Here is a 27,972-nt window from a genome sequence, read left to right as displayed (position 1 = left end):
TGGCACCCTATTCCCTATACAGTGCATTACTTTTGACAAGAGCCCAATAGGCCCTGCTCTAAAGTAGTGCAATATAAAGGGAATAGCGTGCCATTTGGGATGCACCCACCCCACTGGGCACTGACGTCAATTCAACGTCTATCCGACAGTGGTTCAACGTTATGTCATTCAAATGACGTGGAAACAATATTGATTAAATCAGTGTGTGCCCAGTGGGGCAGTGTCCTTTGTAACAAAGTTTTTGCCTCCTCGGGACAATGCCTGGGGTCAACCTTGTTATATAAAGACAGACAGAACTTCCTTCCCTACAGACAAAGACAGACTATGTTGTTATAAAATGTAGCATGACTAATGGAAGACATTGATTTCTCCAGTCCCCACTGGGCACAAACATCAATTCAACATCTAGTCCACGTTATTTCCATGTGGAAACAATGTTGATTCAACTAGTGTGTGGGTCATTTGTACGGTTGTTTTTCCAAATGACTTAGCTTTTTTTTTTGCAATGGTATATGTTTAATGGGATTATTACAAAATGTATCCCTTACAAAGCTGTTATTGGTGCCATTCAGTAGGTTCTAATGTTAGGAAGTCTTATTCACCCAAAAATATTTTAATATCAATGCGACTGTATACTCTTCAAAAAAAGAATAATAATAAGAATAACTCATTTGGGTTCCATGTACAACCCTCTGTGTAAATGGAACAGTAGAAGAAACCTTTTGGAGAATAGGGTGCCATTTTTTGCAACTTTTGCTTCAGTATGTTTATGCATTCAGCTAAAGTTTGATGATTTGTGTTTTTACATGGCAGGTTTTGATGACCGGGACACAGATCTCTTCTTGTGCGACACCAACACCTGCAAGTTTGACGGAGAGTGTCTGAGAATTGGAGAGACAGTGACGTGCATCTGCAACTTCAAGGTAAGACATTGTTCAATGTTTTATTCTCAGAATTTGGGGGGGGGGGAAAGTTGCATATTCTTCTGTTCATATGCAGCGGTCATTATGAAATGGCATATTATTATAGCAACCTCATTTGGTTGTAGAATTATTTTCATGGCGGGGATGCCTGTTTGTTGTTTTTTCAATTGAAGGAGTGGGCCTTTAATATAACAAAAATTGAATTGAAACATTTGTGTTTTGTAGTCTACACCAGTCAGTGTTTCAACATCCTTCCAGTGCTTCGACTCAGACATGTGCTTTTATAACTCGCTGATTGGTGGCTGGACACCAAGACCCACTAGCTATCAAGAGGGAGGGGACTACGATGTATAGTGAAGACATAATTTACCGCTTCTCATAAAACCGAATGTCACTCTCAATCATGGTGGCTGTTTTATGCATTCCACTTCATTGATGGTATAGCCATTGACAACACACAGATTTAAATACCCTTATTAATAACATAAATCCAGTGAATGATGCTGTACTTTACAGCTTATGCTTCCGTTTATTACCAATCTATAACAAAAATGCAACAAACCAGCCGTCCATTGATTGATTTTTTTTGTATTGCTTTTACCTCATTCAAACAAATATGCTCTATATTGCCTACATAAATGAAGATACTGAGATAAAGCACATGGATATGCCTAATGCGTTTCAGCTCGATGCTCTCATGTCCAATCCTGCGAGCTTATCAGCACATCCAGCGCCAAAGCTTGCTTTTATCTCAATTTTGTACTTCCCTGGGAGCGAACATTAGTAGAAGCGCACAGATAAATGACATTACCTCTCCATTTCTCATCCCTGAGATCTCGCACTGATAGTGGCTGTCATTCGGGGCAGAGCTCTCTCTGTGAAGCTTAGCAAGAGGCGGTTAACACCGCTTTCATGTCATACTGACTTAATGCTGGTGTGGCCTTGGGTCACGGCCTGCCGTGGCATCCTGTGTCTCATGGACAGGACAGGACCTGACGCCAATGCGCTTAAACCTACTAGCCGCCATGTCTTTATTCCATTAAGCGCCGTAATTCAGCAAAATGTATCCTCTTTATGGGGGGGGGCTGTGTCTGAGGGGGGCTGTGTACTCCCCAACCCCTAATGTCCTAGCATGCACAAACATGCATTAGTGTGCAGGCATACACACGTACACACACACACTTTCAGCCCTTGAGGGGTTACGTGCAGTATAGTTGAGAGGAGGAAGTGGGTTTGATCTGCGAGAATCAATGGATGCTATTCAACGGCAGATGCCCATTCAGCAGCCGTGTTAGCTAGCTAGTCAACCCACACTGCCTGTGTGTGAGTGTGTGTACACACGTTTTTGTGTATGTGTGTGTAGCTAAAGCTTCATGCTCATGTGATTCTTGGACATGCTGTGAAATATCTTGTTATCGTTTACTGATACTTGAACGGGGCTCTCTTATCTGTGTTTAATTGGTGGGTTGTTATGCTCACTGTACGTGTTTTGTATGTCCTTGAATGAATGTAATGTAGTATTTTGTCTTGAGCCATGCTTGGATTTTTGGTTGAAGGTAATTTGTCCTCCATCCATATTGGCTTATGACTCGCTTTCTAGCACCTCAGTATTTTCTTTTCCCCAAAATGCTATTGTGATAACGGCTCCGGCTTGCTCGTCAAGGTGTAGTTTTGACCCTGTCTGTAATTTGTGTGTTCTGTAACTCCATAAAACGTGGGGTTGTGCCATCATCTCTGCTGTAATACATTAGATATCATGCCATGATGTTGCTGTAATCTTCTCTAATATCTGCCCATGACTGTCTTTCAGCAGTTTAATGGCATTCTGTGAATCAGTCCACAATGTCGCGTTTATTTCCTCTAATATCTGGTTGTTACTGGTCACTCAGCATTTTGATGTCATTCTCCTTCCAATGTTAGGTTGTGATGAGATTCAGACTTCTGTGGATGACGAGAGTGGGAAAGGAGAGCGTCTCCTTCCTAGCTCTCAGAGCAAACTACCAGATATCACTCTCGTACACACACTCAAATACACATATACACATACACACACTCAAATACGCATATGCGCACACACACACAAACACGCACACACACACACTTAAATACACACACACTGAAGGACCGTAGCTATACCACGGAGCAGTCCCAAGTGGCATTCGGGAGGTCATTATCAGAGCATTCCTGATGGAGACCTTGTTCCATATATTTGTATGCATTTATGATACTTTAATCTGGGGCCATGTGAACCGTCTGGGAAGGAGACATACAGTCCATAGAGCTGTAATGGTGGGTTTAATTCCCAGGGACAGCCTTGGATAAAGGGTGCCTAGGGAGACTGGATCAGCAGGGACCCTGGCTTAAGATGATGATGGCTGTTCGAGTATTCATCAGTGTTTGAGGTGAATCTACAGTACGTTTGTCAGGAAGTGGCTAAGTATAGCTAAATATTTCCGAAGACAACTTGTATTGGGAGTTGTTACACCAACATCTCCTATTGGCAGAGGTAGGTATCGTCACTAACGTGAAATGACAGGACAATGGATAATACATGAGACAATATGTTCAATCTCCCCTCTTTCCTTTCTTCTTTCCATCCAACCCCGCTTCTCTGTTGCGCCCCTCCCTCCCTTATCCCTTCCACTGACTCTCTACCCCCTGCCTCTCTACCTCTCTCTCCCTATGTCTGCCTCTATCTATAGATTGTCTATTCTCCCTGCAGCTTCTACTCTCCTACTCCTTTCTCACAGATGTGTTCCTCTTATCTGTATTGCATTAGTAGTGGGTCTCTGGACCGGCAAGCCCTCTGAGACTTCCCTTGGGCTCTACTGTCATAGTGTGCTGCAAAGCTGACTTCTACATTTGCATGACGAATATGCCAATTAAAATCAGCGTGAAGAAGAGTCCAGTACCAGCAGCGGCTCCCAGAGCCGTGCCTTTGTCTTTGTGAGCAGACTGTGTGAGCTGATGCAGGTTGAGTGAAGGGCAACGTCGATAGATGGGCACTCCTGTAGTGTCCAGCAACACATGATGTTTTAGGGCCTGGAAATGGAGCCTGAAGGCCAGAAGGGCAGTCCGTTGGTGTATAACGTGATGCTACTTTAATTAGCGTTGTCAAGATAACATTTTACTAATGATACGATACCAGGCCAAGTATCACGATACCAAGTAGTACCACAGGGGAAAAACTTCTGTGGCCTAGTGTCCTGTTCGCCCCGTCCCCTGGACCGCTTGTTCCCATTTTCTAAACGTTATGTGCATGTGCTACACAAAAAACCTGTCACTGATATTCACACTTATACTCAATACAACACATACTGAATTTAACTTCACACTGTATAATAGAATACTGCATAGAATGGCAAATCTGCTCATATTTATAAAGGTCTACCTGTGATTTGGCTGGGTGGAACAGGAGGAAGGAATATACATGCATAATGATCTGCATGTTATTGTGGCAGTAAGGGGATAACACTGCATGAAACCTTCTACTCTTCAGTTAACAGACACACACACACTCTCCCACTCACAGTATCTCCCTCTCTCTCATAAAAAACAGACACACACACACACACACAGCAATCTCTCTCAAACATACACACACTGTTCCGAACTTTAAAAACACGAAGCACCATCAGAATGTAATGAGCACCAGAAAGAGAAAGATTTTTGATATACTGTAGTTTGGCTTATGTGAATCCTACCTTTGAAGCACATCTCGTGAGTAGCAGAGCCTTTTCCTTTCTACTTGTGCCAATAAAATGTGCCTATTCCTGTTGTCAAGTTACCCGATTTTTAGCTAGCTAGGTAACATGACTGAACAATATCAAACCAATAATTGGCGGGATTAGTTTAAAATGGCCTGTGACATCGTTTGTGAAATTATATCAAATTGCACAGGAAGAAAAAAAATGCAGCTCTGGTTATAGGAGTCGTATTTTTGTAACCGTTTTAGCTTGAGACAAGACGTTTTCTTAGCTGTAAAGGTGCAAGAATGAATGCTTGTCGCAAAGCTGTTTTTCATCCCTGGCACTGCTGCATGACAGTCGAACTTGCAAAGCCTATACTCAGACTGGCCTATGCTCCTGGTTATATCAGGGATTAAATTAAATACAATGTATCAACTTTGCTCGCTCTGCACTGCTCCAATGTATCACATGTACATATGTAACAACAGAAGACTGATCAGGGTCTCCATCCCCGCTCGCCATCACTGCTAAATTATATTTACTTTATTGGACTGGTGCATACAAGAGACTAGTTGCTGTTGCTGAATTTTTTTTACTCAATTTATAAATAACTGACTTTATAAACATTATATAACTGGCGCCAGCGGGTTCTTTAGATCGGTAGGGACGAAAATATTGGTAGTATCGTATGAAACAGTACTACGGTATTATAAAATGTTGGTATCATAAGTATCATGACATTTTGGTACCGCGATATTACCATGTTACTGGTATACCGTGCAACACTAACTGAAATAGGTGGACCGTAGATGAAAGTATAGCAATAGGGGGAAAATATAAGGGAAACTCACTGGTGAGTATGTTCGGTATTGGTGTGATGCAATAGCCCAACTAGCTCATTTGACCATGTTAGTAATTAAGAGGAGATCTGAAGACATTATCCTAAATTTGTCGTTCAAGGCAGAAATCCCACAAAACCCACCTCAAGTCACCCAAACAACCTAATTGAATCATTTAACGCCATCAGAATGTATGGGGGGGGGGGGGGGGGGGGGGGGTGTACTTGGGCAGGGCTCTCTCCTCGGAAGTTAGCATCTGTGTCAGCTCCTCGGCAGCTCTAGCTGGCCTGTCAGACACCATTACAGCCCGTCTCCGGTGACTGCATTGGGGAGAGTCCTCAGGGACAGGCAGGCAGAGGCCTAATCAAGAGGAGACTGCCAACCGGTTAAAGAGCAGAAGCACAAGCCAAGCAGCCCCCAGTCTTTCCCACCAACTGTCAGAGCAGACTAGCACCCCCAACCATTGCAAGGCATCATGGGAGTTTGTCAATCACTCAGACAATGCGCAACACTTTTCTGTCTAGGGGATGGGAGGAATACATCATCAGGTTAGACACGGAACGGATTTTATCCCGGGATGGTGTTCTTCAGGAATTAGCTGTTGGTCCATTGCTTTTTTGTCATCGACCCCCACTGACATAAGCTCCCTCCGATGTGTCTTGAGTAATGTGGAGTACTATTTATTCGTCATTTTTTTTTGTATTTTTTTTATTATTAACCAATCCACCCTCTTTGGAGGACACATATCTTTTTGGTTTTTACAGCTTTTCTGCTACATATACATACATTTTACATAGACATTTTACGTATACATTTTACATACATGGTACTTTTATGTAAAGCAGTCACATAACAATAATACATTACCAAACATAAAGTCTTTAATCCCACCCCTCAGCCACTCTCAGCACATCCCACCTACTGTATCACCATAGACCACCCTTGTTTGGTTTCCATGTGCCATATATTTTTCGATTGTGTTTGTCGATGTTTTACATAAATGTTGAACCTTTCTAATCGTATAGTATCCACAGATTGTGAGCTAAAGATGAAAACATTTCCTCCGAGTAAATATCATTATTTATTGACCGACTATGCCTTTCCAAATCGCCCAACACTGTTATTTGTAAGGTTAATTTTAAGTTAATGTTTTTTTTTTAACCATTCCTGAACCTGTGACCAGAAACAAGCTACATAGGAGCAATACCAGAATAAATGATCTAGTGATCCTGTCTCTTCGCAACAAAATCTACAGAGCTGAAATTGTTGTATGCCCCATATACAGTTGAAGTCTGAAGTTTACATACACTTAGGTTGGAGACATTAAAACTCGTTTTTCAATCACTCCACAAATTTCTTTTTAACAAACTATAGTTTTGAAAAGTCGGTTAGGACATCTACTTTGTGCATGACACAAGTAATTTTCCCAACAATTGTTTACAGACAGATTATTTCACTTATAATTCACTGTATCACAATTCCAGTGGATCAGAAGTTTACATACATGAAGTTGACTGTGCCTTTAAACAGCTTGGAAAATTCCAGAAAAGGATGGCATGGCTTTAGAAGCTTCTGATAGGCTAATTGACATAATTTCACGGCCTACCTTCAAACTTAGTGTGTGAAAAAATTCCCCCAACTTATTTGGGAAGCTTGTGGAAGGCTACCCGAAATGTTTGACCCAAGTTAAACAATTTAAAGGCAATGCTACAAAATACTAATTGAGTGTATGTAAACTTCTGACCCACTCTGCTATTATTCTGACATTTCACATTCTTAAAATAAAGTGGTGATCCTAACTGACGTAGGACAGGGAACTTTTACTAGGATTAAATGTCAAGTATTGTGAAAAACTGAGTTTAAATGTATTTGGCTAAGGTGTATGTAAACTTCCGACTTCAACTGTATATAGCATTCTGTTGGTGGCAAGAATTTTGTATAATCATTTAAATTGAAAAACTTGAAGTGTTGAATCATGTGTTGTTTTTTGTACCAGTTCATACAATGTGCCATGGAATCTGTACATCGAAAATCTCTTCCCATTTATTTTGCAACCTGTATGTTGCAGCTGTCAACATTTTTGTCCTCACATTAAACTGGTATATTTTTGTATTCATGCCAATTCCTTTTAGCCAATTTGTATCTTTAAGATATGCAAACAAATTCCCTCCCTTCTCACTTTCCACTTGTGTCACGTTCCTGACCTTATTTCCTTGCCTCCTCCATTTTTGTGGTAATGCTGCAATCAGTTGGTTCTAAGTGTCAGATGTGTGCGTACTGGTAGTGAAGTCAGGTGCAGGAGAGCAGAGATTTGTAAACAGGCGCACACTTTATTTAGGCAGTGCAAAGTGCAAAACGCGCAAAACAGTCACAAGATTTATGTTTAACAATAAACATCTTCGTGAAAAATAACACAGAAAAACAAGCCAGTCTGGCGCGTCAACAATACACACGTAACACAAGCAATCTTAAACAAAGACATGATGGGGAACAGAGGAATAAATACATGTAGATTGATTGGGGAATGAAAATCAGGTGTGCAGGGAACAAGACAAAACAAATGGATACATGAAAAATGAAGCGGCGATGGCTAGAAAGCTGGTGACGTCGACAGCTGAACGCCGCACGAACAAGGAGAGGAGCCGACTTCGGCGGAAGTCGTGACATTAAGTTTGGACTGAGCAAACATTCCCATATATTTTCGATAGCAGCATATGTGCCATAACTACACCGTTTATATTCCTAAAATCATTAATAAATATAATACCTTTTTTTTTTTATCCATAAAGATAGTTTTTTTTATTAATCAGTATATTTGAGTTTAACCATAACATTAGTTCTATATTTTCTGGAGGATAAAATTGAGATTGTAACCAGCTTTGTATGGCTTGTTTAAGAAAGGGCAATACTTTAAACATTTAATTTTCAGTCAGTCGGATAGGAGAAGTTGTAATCTGTATGAAGGCAAAAAGGCTATTTTTAAACATAGGATGAGCCTTTCTTAATAATCTATTGGAGAACCATTTTGGATTTAAGTATAATTTATGTATGAGTGAAGCTTTTAGTGAGAGGTTTAAAGCTTTCATTTTTAATAATTTTAGCCCCCCAAACTCATATTCATTATATAAATAGGCATGTTTAATTTTGTCTGGTTTAGCATTCCATAAAAAATCTAATATTTTTTGTTCATATGATTTAAAAATGAGTTGTTTGGAGTAGGCAGCGCCATTAGTAAGTAAGTAAACTGTGATAGAACCAAAGAGTTAATCAATGTGATTTTTCCATGAATAGATAACTATTTACCTCTCCATGTTTGCAGAATCTTATCTATTTTTGCAAACTTTCTATTGAAATTGAATGTGGTAAGTCCATTTATATTTTTTGAGATGTGAATATCAAGTATATCTACTTGGTTTTGGAAAACTGCATGGGTAGTGTAAACACTGTCTATTAACGATCCAATATGTTACACTTGTCATAATTAGATTTTAGTCCAGAGAGTCTAGAAACGTTATCAAGATCTTCAATGAGACTGTGCAGGGATCCAGATTGTGGACTTGAGTCTTGAGTCATTGGCATACATTGCCACTTGCGTGTTAATCCTCTGGATTTCTAACCCCTTGATGTTCTTGTTGGATCTACTTTTAATAGCTAGCATTTCAATGGCCATAATAAATAGATATGGAGACAAAGGACAGCCTTGTTTTACTCCTCTTAGAAGCTCAATACTTTCTGAGAAGTAACCATTATTTACTATGTTACATCTGGGGATGCTGTAGATAACTTTAACCCATTTGAATAAGGGATTCACCAAAATTAAAGTAATCCAGGCATTTATACACTACTGGTCGAAAGTTTTACAGCACCTACTCATCCAAGGACTTTTCTTTATTTTTACTACTTTCTACATTGTAGAATAATAGTGAAGACATCAAAACTATGAAATAACACATATGGAATCATGTAGTAACCAAAAAAGTGTTAAACAAATCAAAATGTATTTTATATTTGAGATAGCCACCCTTTGCCTTGATGACAACCTTTGCACACTCTTGGCATTCTTTCAACCAGCTTTTCCAACAGTCTTGAAGGAGTTCCCACATATTCTGAAGACTTTTTGGGTGCTTTTCCTTCACTCTGCGGTCCGACTCATCCCAAACCATCTCAATTTGGTTGAGTTCGGGGGAATGTGGAGGCCAGGTCATCTCATGCAGCACTCTATCACTCCTTCTTGGTAAAATAGCCCTTACACAGCCTGGAGGTGTGTTGGGTCATTGTCCTGTTGAAAAACAAATGATAGTCCCACTAATCCCAACCCAGATGGGATGGCGTATCGCTGCAGAATGCTGTGTTAGCCATGCTGGTTAAGTATTCCTTGAATTCTAAATAAATCACTGACAGTGTCTCCAGCAACGCACCCCCACACCATAACACCTCCTCCTCCATGCTTTACGGTGGGAAATACATATGCGGAGATCATCCATTCACCCACACCACGTCTCACAAAGACACAGCGGTTGGAACCAAAAATCTCCAATTTGGACTCCAGACCAAAGGAGTCTAATGTCCATTGCTCATGTTTCTTGGCCCAAGCAAGTCTCTTCTTATTGGTGTCCTTTAGTAGTGGTTTCTTAGCAGCAATTAAACCATAAAGGCCTGACTCACACAGTCTCCTCTGAACAGTTGATGTTGAGATCTGTCTGTTACTTGAACTCTGAAGCATTTATTTGGGCTGCCATTTCTGAGGCTGGTAACTCTAATGAACTTACCCTCTGCAGCAGAGGTAACTCTGTGTCTTCCATTCCTGTGGCAGTCCTCATGATGACCAGTTTCATCATAGCGCTTGATGGTTTTTGTGACTGCACTTAAAGAAACTTTCAAAGTTCTTTAAATTTTCCATATTGACTGACCTTCATGTCTTAAAGTAATGATGGACTGTCATTTATTTTTGCTTTTTTGAGTTGTTCTTGCCATAATAAGGACTTGGTCTTTTACCAAATAGGGCTATCTTCTGTATACCCCCCCCCCCCCCCCCTACCTTGTCACAGCACAACTGATTGGCTCAAATGCATTAAGAAGGAAAGAAATTACACAAATTAACTTTTAAGAAGGCACACCTGTTAATTGAAATGCATTCCAGGTGACTACCTCATGAAGCTGGTTGAGAGTGTTGTTGAGGTGAAGTCTGAGCCTAAACAAACCAACAGAAACTGGGAGTTGATGTCTGTGCTTCTGGCATTGGGTTACACTGTATTGGAACTCTATCTGATTTGGCGCCAACTTTGGCAACACAGAACTTTAACACCCACTTTTGGATTGAAGGCTGGACATAAGGAGCCCTTGAAAGAGAGCATAAGAAAAAGAAAGTACATTATTTGAAGTCAATGGAGACTCGACAACTCTAGTCAGATCAAGAAAACAAATTCAAATTAAATTGGAACTGAAAGGAAATTGACCCCAACTCTGACAGAGACCTTCATGATCGAGCTACCCAATGCCTCCTCCCGTTTCACGGCTCGTCTTCACGTAAGCCTTCCTCAGTTGTTTTATTTTCCCTGGTGGAAGGTCAGAGCTTACCCCCGGTGTGGAGCTCATGATTTGACAAAAGCCCCCGATTTTCCACTCTCCGTCCCCCGAGCTCTGTGCCATGTCAGAAACACTGTACCAGACATTCATCATGCTCCGAGGTCGACTGACAGAGAAGACTGCATCAGAGACTGAGACGCGATCTCGGACGAAAACATCTGTCTTCTATCATGAACCACTGGTGTCCCTACTGCTGGAATCAGTGAGTCATCTCAGTCAGAGGCTTACAGAGACTTAGCTTTGATTAGTATGAGCAGACGTAAGTAAAGACTATGCCTCAGTGTCTTATGAGTGGAAACCGTGAATACGGCGTATTATATAGGTCGAATGGTGAACTGATTCCATGAGAATCGGAACATGCCATGCAGTATAGTTGCCATCTTCTGAGGTGAGCCCCAGATTTGTAGAGATGTTTATTATTGATAGGGGTGGATGATAGCCTTGGGATGTATTGCATAATCGAGAGCTGGCTTTAATGGATACAGGAAATGGATGAGGCTAGGAGGTGTTTGTGTGTGGGTCTGTGTCGATATGGGTCTGTGTGTGTGTTTGTGTGTGTTTGTGTGTGTGTGTGTCTGTGTACACGTTTGTGATCTTCTGTTGTCACACAGCAGGAAACTAAACCTTTAACATCCCTCACAGTAAACATAGACTGCGGTGGCCATGAAAAACAAGTATTCATTACAACCCGAAACAAACATCAAGAGGGGGCGGATGGATTCTTTACAGGGCAACCGTTTGCTGCTTGGCAACCCAGGCCCGGACTTCAAAGAGTTTGCGTGACTGTCCGGGTCAGCCAGTGCTGAGTAATTGACCATTGATGTAGCTATAATGGGTTCGGCAGCAGCTGATTAGAATATCAATGTTAATCGCCAATGGTGTAGCTTGTGCTGGTTGACATGGTGCTCTATGGGGTCAAACTGTGGAGATCTTTAAGTAGACAACCCCTGGCAATCACAACCTCATCTAATATATTGCGTTCTGCATTTGTCTCATTCCTATGCTACACATGTTTGTGCACATATGTTTCCGTTATCCGTCTCCCTATTATCTCCAGTGTCAGAGAAAGACATTCTCTGCTAAGCCAAGTCAGTCTCTGTGTAATGTACAGTTGAAGTCAGAAGTTTACACACATTTAGGTTGGAGTCATTAAAACTCGTTTTTCAATCACTCCACAAATTTATTTTTTAACAAACTATAGTTTTGACAAGTCGGTTAGGACATCTACTTTGTGCTTGACACAAGTAATTTTCCCAACAATTTTTTACAGACAGATTATTTCATTTATAATTCACTGTATCACAATCCCAGTGGGTCAGAAGTTTACTTACACTAAGTTGACTGTGCCTTTAAACAGCTTGGAAAATTCCAGAAAATGATGTCATGGCTTTAGAAGCTTCTGATAGGCTAATTGACATCATTTGAGTCAATTGGAGGTGTACTTGTGGATGTATTTCAAGGCCTACCTTCAAACTCAGTGCCTCTTTGCTTGACATCATGGGAAAATCAAAAGAAATCAGCCAAGACCTCAGAAAGAAATTGTAGACCCCCACAGGTTCATCCTTGGGAGCAATTTCCAAATGCCTGAAGGGATCACGTTCATCTGTACAAACAATAGCACGCAAGTATAAACACCATGGGACCATGCAGCCGTCATACCGCTCAGGAAGGAGACGCGTTCTGTCTCCTAGAGATGAACGTACTTTGGTGCCAAAAGTGCAAATCAATCTCAGAACAACAGCAAAGGACCTTCTGAAGATGCTGGAGAAACAGGTACAAAAGTATCTATATCCACAGTAAAACGAGTCCTATATGGACATAACCTGAAAGGCCGCTCAGCAAGGAAGAAGCCACTGCTCCAAAACTGCCATAAAAAAGCCAGACTACGGTTTGCAACTGTACATGGGGACAAAGATCATACTTTTTGGAGAAATATCCTCTGGTCTGATGAAACAAAAATAGAACTGTTTGGCCATAATTACCATCGTAATGTTTGGAGGAAAAAGGGGGAGGCTTGCAAGCCGAATAACACCATCCCAACCGTGAAGCACGGGGGTGGCAGCATCATGTTGTGGGGGTGCTTTGCTGCAGGAGGGACTTCACAAAATAGATGGCATCATGAGGTAGGAATATTATGTGGATATATTGAAGCAACAAGTCATCAATCAGGAAGTTAAAGCTTGGTCGCAAATGGGTCTTCCAAATGGACAATGACCTCAAGCATACTTCCAAAGTTATGGCTTAGGACAACAAAGTCAAGGTATTGGAGTGCCCATCGCAAAGCCCTGACCTCAATCACATATAATTTTTTGGGGCAGAACTGAGAAAGCGTGTGCGAGCAAGGAGGCCTACAAACCCGTCTCAGTTACAACAGCTCTGTCAGGAGGAATGGGCCAAAATTCACCCAACTTATTGTGGGAAGCTTGTGGAAGGCTACACAAAACGTTTGACCCAAGTTAAACAATTTAAAGGCAATGCTACCAAATACTAATTTAGTGTATGTAAACTTCTGACCCACTGGGAATGTGATGGAAGAAATAAAATCTGAAATAAATCACTCTACTATTATTCTGACATTTCACATTCTAAAATAAAGTGGTGATCCTAACTGACGTAAAACAGGGAAATTTTACTAGGATTAAATGTCAGGAATTGTGATTAACTGAGTTTAAATGTATTTGGCTAAGGTGTATGTAAACTTCCGACTTAGGTGAAAATATGATTTATTTTCTTTCAAACTTTATGCACGTGTAATTTCCACTCTGAGGAAGCTCCTGGCATAGGGCCTATAACAATAGAAAATTAACAGTGATTACTCAACATTCAGTGATGGATCAAATATACAAAGGGAGGAAGAATAGAAATTATAAATCCGCTTACTTGGCTTCAGCCAATCCCTGGTTTCTTCAGCGATGAGGGTTGGATGCAGGCAGTTGGGGAACTCCTCACCATCATGGGGCTCCCGAGTGGCGCAGCGGTCTAAGGCACTGCATCTCAGTGCTAGAGGCGTCACTACAGACCCTGGTTTGATTCCACAACCGGCTGTTATTGGGAGTCCCATAGGGTGGCGCACAATTGACCCAGCATCGTCCGGGTTAGGGTTTGCCCGGGGTAGGCTGTCATTGTAAATAAGAATTTGTTCTCAACTGACTTGCCTAGTTAAATAAAGGTTAAATAAAAAAATATTTCAAAAATGTGTGTGGACATCCTGCACATTTGGCCACTTTCTCCTCTCCGGAGATTGAGGTTGCACAGTAGAAGTGGTTCACTATACTCCTCCAGGGTCCAACTTGCTTACAGGTCTTTGATTTAGCCAGGCCATTTATTTTCTTGCCAAGCCCGAATAATATTAAATTACATTGAGAATGTTTACAAAATATGTAAAGCACATATCTAATATCTAAACAGTTACACGAATGTGAAAACATTACCAACAAACTACACACCTTTAGCAATGTACCATGTATCGTAGAAATGTTGAATATCAGGCTTCTCTTCCCTCAGGAACTTTTGGATGGAAGGGTGTCGATCTGTGACTATGCTGTGAATCTTGACCCCCGCCGCCTCCAGGGCAGAGAGGCTCCGCACCAGCCCCTCCTTCTCCATGCGCTGGTACCTCGTTGCTATGTGCAGGAAACTAAAGTCTCACAGATCTCATATTGACATCACTTTGTCAAGTAAGGATTTGTGTTGTAATTGATGTGAAATCTACCTTATCAAATTGAATGTCCAACACTTTGTTGGCCTCCACATCCATTGTAGTGTAACTCCCACATTTTAAACAGTGCCCTAGAGTGTCAGCCCTCGTATCACCCCCAAGACGAATAGCTCCCTCTTTAGTGGCTAGCTGGAGGAGGGCGGTTTGCTCGGATTTCCACTGCCAGTAGATAGTGGGATTCAGCAGGTTTGCCTGGTGTTTTTGGTAGGTCCTCTGACATATGCCCTGGACATATCAAATCAAATGTATTTATATAGCCCTTCTTACATCAGCTGATATCTCAAAGTGCTGTACAGAAACCCAGCCTAAAACCCCAAACAGCAAGCAATGCAGGTGTAGAAGCACGGATACATATGTATCCAAGAACTAAAAAATAAGCAACAAATAATATCAGTTTACATAAACTATGTTTCACAATTGGGTTATCAAATGTATCAAAGTAATTAAGTGGTTTACCTTCATTATTTTTCTACAAATGATGAGTCCGTGAAAGCTGTTGCTGCTGACAGTTGAAGATTGCCGGCAGGATAATTGCCAACATGTGGCTGACTGTTCCGTTTATAAAAATACTCACAGCGAGGGCATGTCTGCATGATGCTGATGAGGGTCCCCTTGCTGGTCTTCTCTATGCCCCATGGTCGGCTGCAAACTGGACATCTCTCGAACAACTGCAGCAGGCAATCCTCAAAAACAATGTACTTTCTCATCTTATGAGGTGGTGTTGACTTGGAGGGCCTGTGACAGGGTGATATGAGACAGCCAAGTGATACATTGCATTTTGTTCTAAATAAAGAAATAAGGTTTTCGGTAATGCACTTTACAACCAAAACGACTACTACTCGTGTCTGCTTGGCTGGGTAATTACCCTATTAGTTTATCTAGGCGGGTATTTTTTTATATAACTTTTCACATACCACACATTACCTGTTGTTGTTGATGAATCTGTCTGTGCCATCAGGGCAGCAACTCGGGTCACTATCAGAGGCCTCATGATGACTTGTCCTTTTCATAGGAGTCAGGGGGAGACTCTGGCAACAACGTAGGAGGTGTCAATGTCACAAGGGTTCTTGTGTTGCATGACACACTTTTATTCGGAGGTCTTGCCTGACAACAGTCAAATTAATTATTTTTGGAGGTGGCTAAACCATTGCAATCACATTGTTGGACATGTTATGATACCCACCCTTGCTCCTTCTGGTTGGTCCTGGCATCCGTACATGGTTCATGACCAGGGGATCAGTCTGGCATCCAACTGTGCACTTTGTCTAACAGAAAAACAGGGTATCAATTATAAACAACAATTATAAACATAACTCGAAAAAAAATACTTAACCTCATTTGGAAGCTAATTCTATGTTTGACAGATGCTCCAGTCAATCTACACTATGCAGACGTTACACTATGCAACCAACTGTGACATGGGTTGGTTTGGGTTTGTTGCTGCAAATTAGTACACTGTTGTAGTAGTCAGACGTGAGTTAGCTACCACCATAACTACTGGTCCATCATTCTGAATGGAGCCTAATACGATGCCATTGTTAAAGTAGGCAAATAATTTGTAGGAAACAACTTTACAACATTCTGATGTCGACAAATTTGCTAGCAAAGTTTATCAAAAAATTGCTAGCAATACTAATGTTAGCTAGCTAGCTAAAATACGGTGGTGTTCCTTCCATCTTAGTTAGCTAGCTGACTAAAGTTAAACTGCATCTGAAGTCAATCTGGCGACATCACAATCATGACAAAAGGTTTTCCTACTAATTTGCCTCCTTTTGAAATGTTAACGTTACCGTGTTTCCAAGCCAAATCCGAGTTGTATTGAGGTAGCCGACTAACGTCAGCTAGCCTGCCTCGCTAGCATTATAGTGATAATGATTAGCTATCAAAATATACATAACTTAACTATATATTTTATATTTGAGATTCTTCAAAGTAGCCACCCTTTGCTTTGATGACAGCTTTGCACACTCTGACAAGAGGTTGAGAGGATGATGTTGAGGGAGAAGTTGTTGTACTGGCAACACACTACCAGGTCTCTGACCTTCTCTATAGGCTGCCTCGTCGTCGGTGATCAGGCCTACCACTGTCATGACGTCAGCGATCTTGATGATGGTGTTGTAGTCATACAAGCAGTCGTGGGTGAATAGGGAGTGCAGGAGGGGACTAAGCACACACTGCCCCAGTGTTGATGGCCAGCGTGGAGGATACGTTGTTATCTACCCTCACCACCTGAGGTTGGCCCGTCAGGAAGTTCAGGATCCAGTTGCAGAGGAAGATGTTCAGTCCCAAGGTCCTGAGCTTGGTGATGAGCTTGGAGAGGACTATGGTGTTGAATGCTGAGCTGTAGTCAATGAACAGAATTCTTACATAGGTATTCCTTTTGTCCAAGTGGCTGAGGGCAGTGAGGAGCGCTATAGAGATTGCGTCATCTGTGGATCTTTTGCGGCAGTATGTGAATTGGAGTGGGTCCAGGGTGTCTGGGATGATAGCATTGATGTGAGCTATGACCAGCCTTTCAAAGCACTTCATAGCTATAGATGTGAGTGCTATTTGGTGGTAGTCATTAGACAGGTTACCTTGGTATTCTCGGGCATGGGGACTGTCGTGGTCTGCTTGAATCTAGTTGCTATTACAGATCGGGTCAGGAATAGGTTGAAAATGTCAGTGAAGACACTAGTCAGCTCGTCAGTGCATGTTCTGAGTATGCATCCTGGTATTCCGTCTGGCCTCACAGCATTGCGAATGTGAAGCTGTTTCAAGGTTGTTCCGATGATAGTATCAACTCACATCAGCTATGGAGAGCAAGATCACACAGTCGTCCGGAACAGCTGGTGTTCTCATGCATGGTTCAATTTTGCTTGCCTCGAAGCGAGCATAGAAGGCATTTAGCTCGTCAGGTAGGCTCGCAGCTTGCGGCTGGGTTTCCCTTTGTAATCTGTGTTAGTTTGCAAGCCCTGCCTCATCTGTCGAATGTCAGAGCTGCCGTAGTAGGATTCAATCTTAGTCCTGTATTAACGCTTTGCCTGTTTGATGGCTAATCGGAGGTCTTGGCGGTGTTTCTTAAAAGTTTCTGGATTAGTGTCCCGCTCCTGTGGGGACGACGTCGTCGATGCACTTTTTAATGAAGCCGGTGACTGATGTGATAAACTCCTCAATGTTATCGGATTAATCCCGGGACATATTCCAGTCTGTGCTAGCGAAACAGTCCAGTATCTTAGCATCCACTTTATCGGACCACTTCCGTATTGAGTGTTTTACTGGTACTTCCTGTTTGAGTTTTTGCTTGTAAGTAGGAAGAAGAAGAATATACAGTAGTTATGGTCTGATTTGCCAAATGCAGGGCGAGGGAGGGCCTTGTATGTGTTTCTGTGTGTGGAGTAAAAGTATTGTCGCCTCATTTCTAGGTGACATGCTGGTAGAAATGAGATAGAACTGATTTCAGTTTCCCTGCATTAAAATCACTGGCCACAAGAAACGTCGCCTCTGGATGTGTATTTTCTTGTTTGCTGATGGCTCTATACAACCCGTTGATTGTGATCTTGGTGCCAGCATCGGTTTGGGGTGGTAAATAGACAGCTACGGAAAATATAGATAAACTCTCTTGGTAAATAGTGTGGTCTGCAGCTTATCATGAGGTATTCTAACTCAGGCGAGTAAAAACATGAGACTTCCTTAACATTAAAGATTGCGCACCAGCTGTTGTTAACAAAGAGGCACACTCCTCCTCCCTTCTTATCCGAGTCTGCCGCCCGGTCTTGACAATGAATAGAAAAACCATGGATATTATCCATGTCCTCCTTCAGCCACTACACTGAGAAACATAGAATATGAGTTTTTCAGGTCCCGTTGATAGGATATTCTCAAATTAAGCTCATCTAGTTTGTTCTATTGTGATTGCATGTTTGCCAAAACGTGTCTAGAACATTATCTTATATTCTGAGAACATGCCAACCATGTTCTGTGTATGTTTGGTGGGACGTTGGTGAAATATTTGCCGAACCCACAGAAAACTGGACACAATGTTCATGCAACGTTCTCACGAAATGTGTCTAGAATTTTTAATAACTTATATTTTGAGAACATGGTAACCATGTTCTGTGTAAGTTTGATGGCACGTTGTTGGAATATTCTATTAAACCTGGACACATGAATGTTCTTGCCGTGTTCTAATGACACGTGTCTAGAACATTAATATGTAATATTCTGAGAACATGTTAGTTCTGTTTGACATTAAGGGAATGGTCTCTTGGAAACAGTCCTTGCACGTCACCGGATCATTCCTATTGAAACGTTAGCTTAAGACCTAATGAGACTCTTAAGGGAACTCCTCTAAACGAGTGGGAACGTTTGTTGTTAGCTGGTTTACCTTTTAAGATCGAAATACACACTTTGGTGGCAATTGTCATGCTTTCATGACATTATGGTCATTTTTATGATGAACTGTTTGTATAAGCATAAGAATGTGACCAAGCACATTTTAATGTGTGTGAATCCAAGAGGTGGAGGAATCCGAAACCCGTACAAACCAAACGTGACATCCCATCAGCATCAATGGCACTCATTTCCCTACATAGTGCACCACTTTTAACCAGAGCCCTACAGTATGGGCCCTGTTCAAAAGTAGTGCACTATGAAGGGAATTGGGTCGACGCCAACCACTTTTACAGAGCATCAGTTCCATTCCCTAATCACCATGTGTATATCTGTCTCCGCTGGCTGAATTTAATTGTCTGGCCCTGCAAAGCCTTCTGTGAATAGCTAGCCCTCTGCTTTTATTCATGTCTAGATGGGTGTAGAATGATGGATACCAATTTCAATGGATGGTTGGATAAATAGATGGGTAGCTGATTCATTTACTCTTTTGTTTATTGATGCTGATGGGTTGTCATGTTTGGTTTGTACAGGTTTCGGATTCCTCTACCTCTCGGATTGACACACACTAAATTGCGCTTGGTCCCTTTCTTATACGTATACAGACAGTGATGCTCCTACTCGCTCTCGCTCTCTCTCTCTCTCTCTCCTGTTCACCTATTCTTATCTCTATCTTTTCACTACTCTTCGTCTTTCTCTCTCCTCCTTTTCACTTCTCTTCTTCATCCCTTACTTCCTGTCTCCATGTCTCTCTTGCGCTCTCCTTTTTATGTTCAACCTTGTCAAACAACTGCTATGTCCAATGTTATTCGGTGCGCAGCATGGGAGTCTGTGTCGAGTGACAATGTTTGTAATATTTGCGAACGCTTTGTGTGATGTCACCTGCAATGTCAAGGAGGCCTTTTCTACATAGTGTACAAAGTGCCCTGGCCCTGAATGATTGTGTGCCAGGACAGTTTCACAGGCTGGTAGACAACAGGTCTACATGTCCGTGCCTTATTTCTCTGCCGTAATATAAAGGAAGTGAGGGGAGGTTGGGGCGACAGGGGAAGTTGTTCACAACGCAGAGCCACAGCAGCCCCTGCAGGTGTATTTGGGAACAACAGCTCAGCCAGCAGCCTGGAGTAGATACAATGGGATGGGATGTCGATGATGAATGTAGATGGGCAAAGACACATACATCCATAGACACACACGCACACACACTAACCCGAAAACCTAACCTTAACCCTAACCATAAACCTAAACCTAACCCTAGCTCCTAACCCTAAAACTAACCCTAGCTCCTAACCCTAAACCTAATTCTAACCTTAACACTAATTCTAACCTTAAACACCCTAGAAATAGCATTTGACCTTGTAGGGACTTACAAAATGTCCCCAGTTGGTCAAATTTTTGTTAGTTTACTATTCTTGTGTGGACTACCATGTAGTTAGTTGAAATGCTACCCTGTGCTCCAGGTTTTGTCACAGTGGAGGGCTGAAGTTCTGTTCAGAGGTGCGGTCCGTTTTGTAAGGCCCCGTGCGGGCGCAGAAGGCCATGCCATATGGCCTTAGCCCATCGCTTTTGCTCACTGCAGAGAATAGCGGGGGATCAAATTCTCTCACCTTCTGTCTGTTCCTCTCTCTGTCACTTCTCGTTCACTCCTCTCCCTCGATCCCCACTTCCTCATATCCCTCTAACTTCATCCCTCGTGTATTTATCTCCCATCCTTCAGTTTTCTGTCCATCTCTCTGATTCCTCTCACCGCCACTGCCTGTTTATCTCCCTGCATGCTTTCTTTCTTTCTTTCTCGCCACTCCTCCTCTCTTCCTGCTCTCCACCATCCCGCCTTATTGAAAAGGATGACTGAGAACTGTGAGACATTGAGGCTCAGCGTCATCTTTGCGCCTGCATAGCTGTGCTCCGAGACGGGGGCCGAATTCACACGGTTCCTCCTCCTCCCATGCCTGCCTCCCTAAGAGAGGGATATTTAAACCCCCCCCCCCCCCCCCCGCTCCCCTTAGGGGAGAGAGAGACAGGGAAGTGATCAGACTAGGGGAGGCGTCGTAAAGAGAAACAGGCACTCTCCAAGACACCCGCGGGTTCTTGCCGGGCATCTTTCCCTCAGTTGCATCATGACTGGCAAAAAACGTCCCTGGTGTTAAAAACACGCTGAGCCAGATGGAGAGGACGATGAAAACGTACAGTATAAGCCACCCAGGGCGTATCTGTAGAATTGGCCATACTTTCTTTCTCTTGAAAAGGGGGAGGGAGTGAGAAGGGGAGAGTTCTTCCCTCCATCCTTGAGCTATCAAAGTATTTCTCTTTTACTGTGATCCCCCGCTCTTTTTCAAACAGCTCTGTTACTTATTTACACCTTCCTTTCTTTTTTCTGTCTCTAATTTCCTCCCGTTCTCCTTCTTTTTTCCAATCCTGTTTTTTCCACTCCTCTCCGCTTGTCCTCACCCTCCTCCCTCTCTATCTTCCTTATTCCCCCATCCCTTACTTTCTATCTCAGTCTCTTATTTTCTCTACCCCTCCTCACTACTCACCCTCTCTTCCTTTTTTCCCTCTCTGTTGCTTTCTATCTCTAGCTCTCTTCTTTCCTCCACTCCCACTCACCCTCTATCTCTCGTTCTCCTTCCCTTTCTTTCTCTCTCTTTGATCAGGAGCCAACCCTCTGTTCCTCCCCTCCTGCATTATGGCGCCCTCCCTTACTCTCTCAGCCAGTTAAAAATGATCGCCGCTCTGTAGCCGCTTCCAGGCTCTAGAATCGATAGAATGGTTGTTTTCGTGCTGCTCCTGGCAGTCGACTGACTGTGTGTGCGTGTGTGTGTATGTGTGCAGTGTTCTGCCAGAATGTGAACAGATGAAATGACAGCCTACTGTGCGTTATGCCGTTGTGTAGACCTGCACATTGTTCATCTATTAGGGGCCACCAGAGGCCTGTAAGAGACAGTCTAGCTCCTGTCCTGTGGGACCCAACATGTGAGCTCCAGGTATCCTTGTGATGTCACACCTGGCGATGACATATCGTTTCATGGTTTGCGTTTCCAGTCTGTGTTCCTGAGCTATAAGCCTATACAGTATTTGCAGTTGAATCAACATGACAATAGAGATACTGTATTGTATATACAGTAGCCTAAGTTTACAGGTTCTATAGTGCCGTAGGCCTAGAGATGGTGGTATAATTCTGTGCATTGTACAAGAGCTACCTCTTCTATGTATAAACGCTGCACTAGTATGAAATACATATAGACACACATAAAGAAATCGTCATGGATGCATAAGCTTGTATATAGGAAATCATAATGTATTATGTGGAGTGTCGAGATGGATGATTAATTTAGTAATCTGACCATAACCTTTGCTCTCTCTGCAGTGCAACAATGACTACGTCCCAGTGTGTGGCTCCAACAATGAGAACTACCAGAACGAGTGTTATCTACGCAGGGACGCCTGCAAGCAGCAGTCTGAAGTGCTGGTGGTGTCAGAGGGCTCTTGTCCTGTCGGTATGTAGCATCTCAAGGATGGATTTATACTGCTCTCTCTCTATCTCTCTCGCTCGCTCAAGAGTTCTTGTGTGCCCAATGTTAAATTGTAAAGGTCTCTGAAGGAAGTGCCTATAGAAAGTTGGAAAAACTGTTTGAGGCCAATACATTCGCCTGCATTCCCTTGTCAAAATATATAGCCAAACTGACTTCATCCACAGTACTTTAGTCCATCAAAGTTACTATTATAGCATGAAACTTGGAGACGCAACTTTGTTGGCCGGGTTCAGCATCCACTAAGGTTGCTGAAACTATGCTGTAAAAGATTGTAGAGAAGAAAATATCAGAGCCAGCACAGCATGGTTTAGGTCAGCACAGTAGTGTGAAAAGGGTATTAGACTATTCGTGCCATGTTCACCGCTACAGTAATCTAGGGTTATCCCACGAGTCCTTTATTCAAGATAAGAACCTACAAGCATGTCGAAAAAGTCTAACGTTTAACATCTAGTAAGAGTCGTGTTCATTATGGTATGCAACAGAAAACGTTTTTTAACATTTTGAGTGGGAAACAAAAATTGGACAATGATTAGACAAGTCCAAGTAGTCCCTCCCCTTTTCAGTCCGTTTTCTTCCATTTGGTGTCTGACCAAAGTGAATCTTTGGCAAGGGGAACATGTTGGCTTCACTCAAAGTTTCACTGGTGGGGTAGAGTAGCACTCTTGGGGTGTCGCTGACTCAGTTAACCTCACTGCCAGCCTGGTCAACTGCACTTAAGGGACTTTAAACACTCATATAGCTCAGCAGTCCACACCACACTCACAGGGAACACAGTCAGAATTGGAGTGGGAGTGTGTGTGTCGGTGGTTGTGATTTGTTTCGCAAGAAAAAACGTCACCTTCTCGCCTGACTCACATGGAAGCTCTTAACTCTCTGTAAATTGCTTATGTGTTTGTGATTTTCTGTGCGTGTGTGTGTGTGTGTGTGTACATGCGCGCGTGTTTGTGTGTCTTTTTGTATGAGAGAATGGCTTTTTCCATGTGATAAGAGCTAATTTCGAGAAACAAGCTTTAGAAAAGAAATGGAATGTGGTCGTACGTCGGCAGAACGGGCGTGATAGTGATGAGAATAAGCTGACAGCTCACTCCCCTCCTTCACACTCAGCCCCCTCATCCCCTCAGTCTTTCTTTCCCTTTATTTCACTCCATTCTTCACTGTCACGTCAAAAGCGTGTGTGGTAAAAATCTAATTAGACACGATTTATGTACCGGCCAGTGACTCTTGGAAATGCTTTTTAACAAACAAATGACAGGAACAAAAAAGGGAGTACAGAGCACAAGAAAGTTATTACCCTGTGTCGTGACGTTGTCATCGTTAATATGATGACATGCTATTTATCTAATAATTAACTATGTTTATAATTACGTGATTAAATTAATCCCGTAACCATTAACTCAATAACCTGGGGCACCACGGGAAAAGTTTGTTTATTGAGTTACCATTTCCCGAATTTCACTAAAAAAATATCAGAATATAGATTTCATGACAGTCACTAATTAATTAAGATCTCCGTTGGGTATCTCTTCGTGGGCCGAGTTCCGCTTAGTGGGATAGGTTTGGTCGACACCCTGTTCTTTCGATGGCTGCGTCTCCTTCGTTATCGGGTGTAAGTCTCTGATTGTCCACAAGATGTCACAATGTCCTTTCTCTTGGTTGTATGTTTCCTTTGACTCGTTCTGTGAGAGTGGTCTTCTTAGGAGGCTAATCAGCCGTGTCGACGCTCCCAGCTTGGGTAGGAGGGCCATGTAGACAACCGATGACTTGAAGAGAATAACCGGTTGGTCCTTCTTGAATTCACCTTCTTAGATTCAGTACTCAATCGTAGCATTAAGATGTTCCTTTGTCCTCTTCCTCATGTTGCGTTTCGGCTCGGCTGCAGCGCGCGGTCAACTTAGTCTGCTATGTAAATTCTTAACTCACATGTTTTATACTCCAGGGTAGAAAGGGGCGTTCCCATCTTTATGACACACTCTCTGGGTTCCCTGTGGTGTAGGTAGTTACAAGGCAAGGTATCAGAACTTACTATGATCTTGTTTAGACAACTTGAATCACAGTTTGTTACAAAAAACATTCTCTTTGATCTGGATATTGTACATATGTACATATTATGAAAACTCTTCAAGTTACAACATTTTCATTATAACGTCATCATTTAACTCTTAATGGCATCACAAAATCAACCTTCATTTTCATATTCCATCTATCATTGTTACCACCATTTTGGCTGATGAAATATAATGTCCCAAAGTCCATTTATTGCATGTTACAGTTCTGAGGTAGATTCTCCATAAGGCCCACACAGACATTCCAGTCCCAAACACTAAAGGTAAAAAGGATTTGTCTGCTGCCTTAAGATTTACAATGGGCGTGAGGTGTCATAACCCCCCCCCCCCCCCCCCCCCCCTCTGCGGGAGGGAGAGATATCTCTGTAGAACCATGATCCACTGTAACCTTAACCTCACAGGCCAGTCATTATACCTCCATCTTGCCTGTTCCATCCACCTTTCTCTCCCTCTCTCTTTATTTTCTTTGTTGGTTCTCCCTCACCCTTTACCTACATAACTACACGTCAGATAAATAATCGAGGGGCGATTGAATGTGTTCACACACTGATATCTCGATTGACATGGGTCATGTGTTTTAAGAAAGGTGTGAAGTGCTGAACTCTGGTTGACAGACATTTCACCTGTGACTCTCTTGAATTCAACACCTTGCCTCTACTTTGTTCTGCATTCAATATAAGTCAACATACCTAAAAAGTTACAATTTACTTAACACCCCATAAGATCAACAAAATGATTTTATGAACATGTGATGACATGGTCATGGTGCGTTAGTGTTAAAAAAAATATACAGTTGGAAGTTGGAAGTTTTTCACAATTCCTGACATTTAATCCTCCTAAAAGTTCCCTCTCTTAGGTCAGTTAGGATCACCACTTTATTTTAAGAATGTGAAATGTCAGAATAACAGTAAGAGAGAGAGAATGATTTATTTCTGATTTTATTTCTTTCATCACATTCCTAGTGGGTCAGAAGTTTACATACACTCAATTAGTATTTGGTAGCATTGCCTTTAAATTGTTTAACTTGCGTCAAACATTTCGGCTAGCCTTCCACAAGCTTCCGACAATAAGTTGGGTGAATATTGGCCCATTCCTCCTGACAGAGCTGGTGTAACTGAGTCAGGTTTGTAGGCCTCCTTGCTCGCACACGCTTTTTCAGTTCTACCCACACATTTTCTATAGGATTGAGGTCAGGGCTTTGTGATGGCCGCTCCAATACCTTGACTTTGTTTTCCTTAAGCCATTTTGCCACACCTTTGGAAGTATGCTTGGGGTTATTGTCCATTTGGATGACCCATTTGCGACCAAGCTTTAACTTCCTGACTGATGTTTTGAAAAGTTGCTTCAATATAACCACATAATTTTCCTTTCTCATAATGCCATCTATTTTGTGAAGTGCACCAGTCCCTCCTACAGCAAAGCACCCCCACAACATGATGCTGCCACCCCTGTGCTTAACGGTTGGGATGGTGTTATTCGGCTTGCAAGCCTCCCCCTTTTTCCTCCAAACATGACGATGGTCATTATGGCCAAACAGTTCTATTTTTGTTTCATCAGACAAGAGGACATTTCTCCAAAAAGTACGATCTTTGTCACCATGTGCAGTTGCAAACCGTAGTCTGGCTTTTTTATGGCAGTTTTGGAGCAGTGGCTTCTTCCTTGCTGAGCAGCCTTTCAGGTTATGTCAATATAGGACTCGTTTTACTGTGGATATAGATACTTTTGTACCTGTTTCCTCCAGCATCATCACAAGGTCCTTTGCTGTTGTTCTGGGATTGATTTGCACTTTTCGCACCAAAGTACATTCATCTCTAGGTGACAGAACGCGTCTCCTTCCTGAGCGGTATGACGGTTACGTGGTCCCATGGTGTTTATACTTGCGTTTTATTTTTTGTACAGATGAACGTGGTACCTTCAGGCGTTTAGAAATTGCTCCTAAGGGTGAACCCGACTTGTGGAGGTCTACAATTTATTTTCTGAGGTCTTGGCTGATTTCTTTTGATTTTCCTATTATGTCAAGCAAAGAGGCACGGTTGGAAAAATGACTTGTGTCATGCACAAAGTAGATGTCCTAACCGACTTGCCAAAACTATAGTTTGTTAACAAGAAATTTGTGGAGTGGTTGAAAAACGAGTTTTAATGACTCCAACCTAAGTGTATGTAAACTTCCGACTTCAACTGTATATTGAACTAGGCAAGTCAGTTAAGAACAAATTCTTATTTACAATGACGGCCTAGGAACAGTGGGTTAACTGCCTTGTAAGGGGCAGAAATACAGGTTTTTACCTTGTCAGCTCGGGTATTCAATCCAGCAACCTTTGGTTACTGGCCAACGCTCTACCCACTAGGCTACCTGCCACCCCGAGTGTTGGGCTGGAGCAAAAGCCTGCACACAGTACCTTTCAAGGACTGGTGTTGGAAACGAAGCAGTCACAGAATGAACACAGGAATAGGATGTTTCTTTCCCACTTCCAGTCTACTACCCACTGGGCACAAACTGGTTAAATCAACGTTGTCTCAACGTAAATTGTCAACGTACTGTGACGTGGAATCCATGTGGAAAGTACATTTGATTTGAACAAAAGTCATCAACGGACACTGTTGTTTTGAGGGTGAAATTTCAACCACAGGATTATGTCATTATATTACCAATGTTCAATATTGACAAACCTTATAATATATGTTGAATTTGTATCTTTGAAATAACGTCAGATCTTCAACGTAATATCCTCTACAAGGAAAAACTATAGGCTGAGCAGCATCTACTACGGATCTATCTAGAGGTACCCGTTTGTCTCCTTTCCAGTGTTGCAAACCCAGCCCCGCTTAGCTTTGATATTTGTCACCAATGTGCTATTGTGAGAACGATCGTCGACAAATCTCCACTTAATAGATTCACTGTTGCTATCAACATGTAGATGTTGGATTCACATCTCCAGCGCAACCGAATATCTTAAGTTTAAAGAATATGACTAAATCAAATCTAATTGTATTTCAAGTTTGATTTGGTTTGATTTAGTCCTGTTCATTAATTTATGATTAGTTAACAAATGATATGTTGCATTCAGGTCTCGATCTCAACCAAAAATAAAAGTTAGAGAATGGAACTATTCATGCAGGGTATACAGTTCCTTAAAATGTTGATATTTGGTTGTGTTGTCAACTAAACACATTTCAATATTACCCTTGTAATATGTAAATAGCCTTAAGTTAAGGCTATTTTGCAAACTCATGTAACAGTATTTATTCAACT

General features: G+C 42.0%; 1 protein-coding gene across 1 annotated transcript in view; it reads left to right on the top strand.

Moving 5' to 3' along the window:
- Nucleotides 1-27,972, top strand: part of LOC120063876 (tomoregulin-2-like) — a 128,687-nt gene that overhangs the window by 10,608 nt on the left and 90,107 nt on the right. Inside the window, exons 2-3 of the mRNA XM_039014194.1 lie at nt 814-923; nt 22,491-22,620. Of these exons, the coding sequence (XP_038870122.1) occupies nt 814-923; nt 22,491-22,620 (240 nt within the window). The remainder of the gene's footprint in view (nt 1-813; nt 924-22,490; nt 22,621-27,972) is intronic.

This window comes from Salvelinus namaycush, chromosome 19 (assembly GCF_016432855.1).
Source record: "Salvelinus namaycush isolate Seneca chromosome 19, SaNama_1.0, whole genome shotgun sequence".
In the NCBI taxonomy this organism is placed as follows: Eukaryota; Metazoa; Chordata; class Actinopteri; order Salmoniformes; family Salmonidae; genus Salvelinus; species Salvelinus namaycush.
Note: the sequence above shows the minus strand (reverse complement) of the source record. Positions and strands in the feature narration are given on the sequence as shown.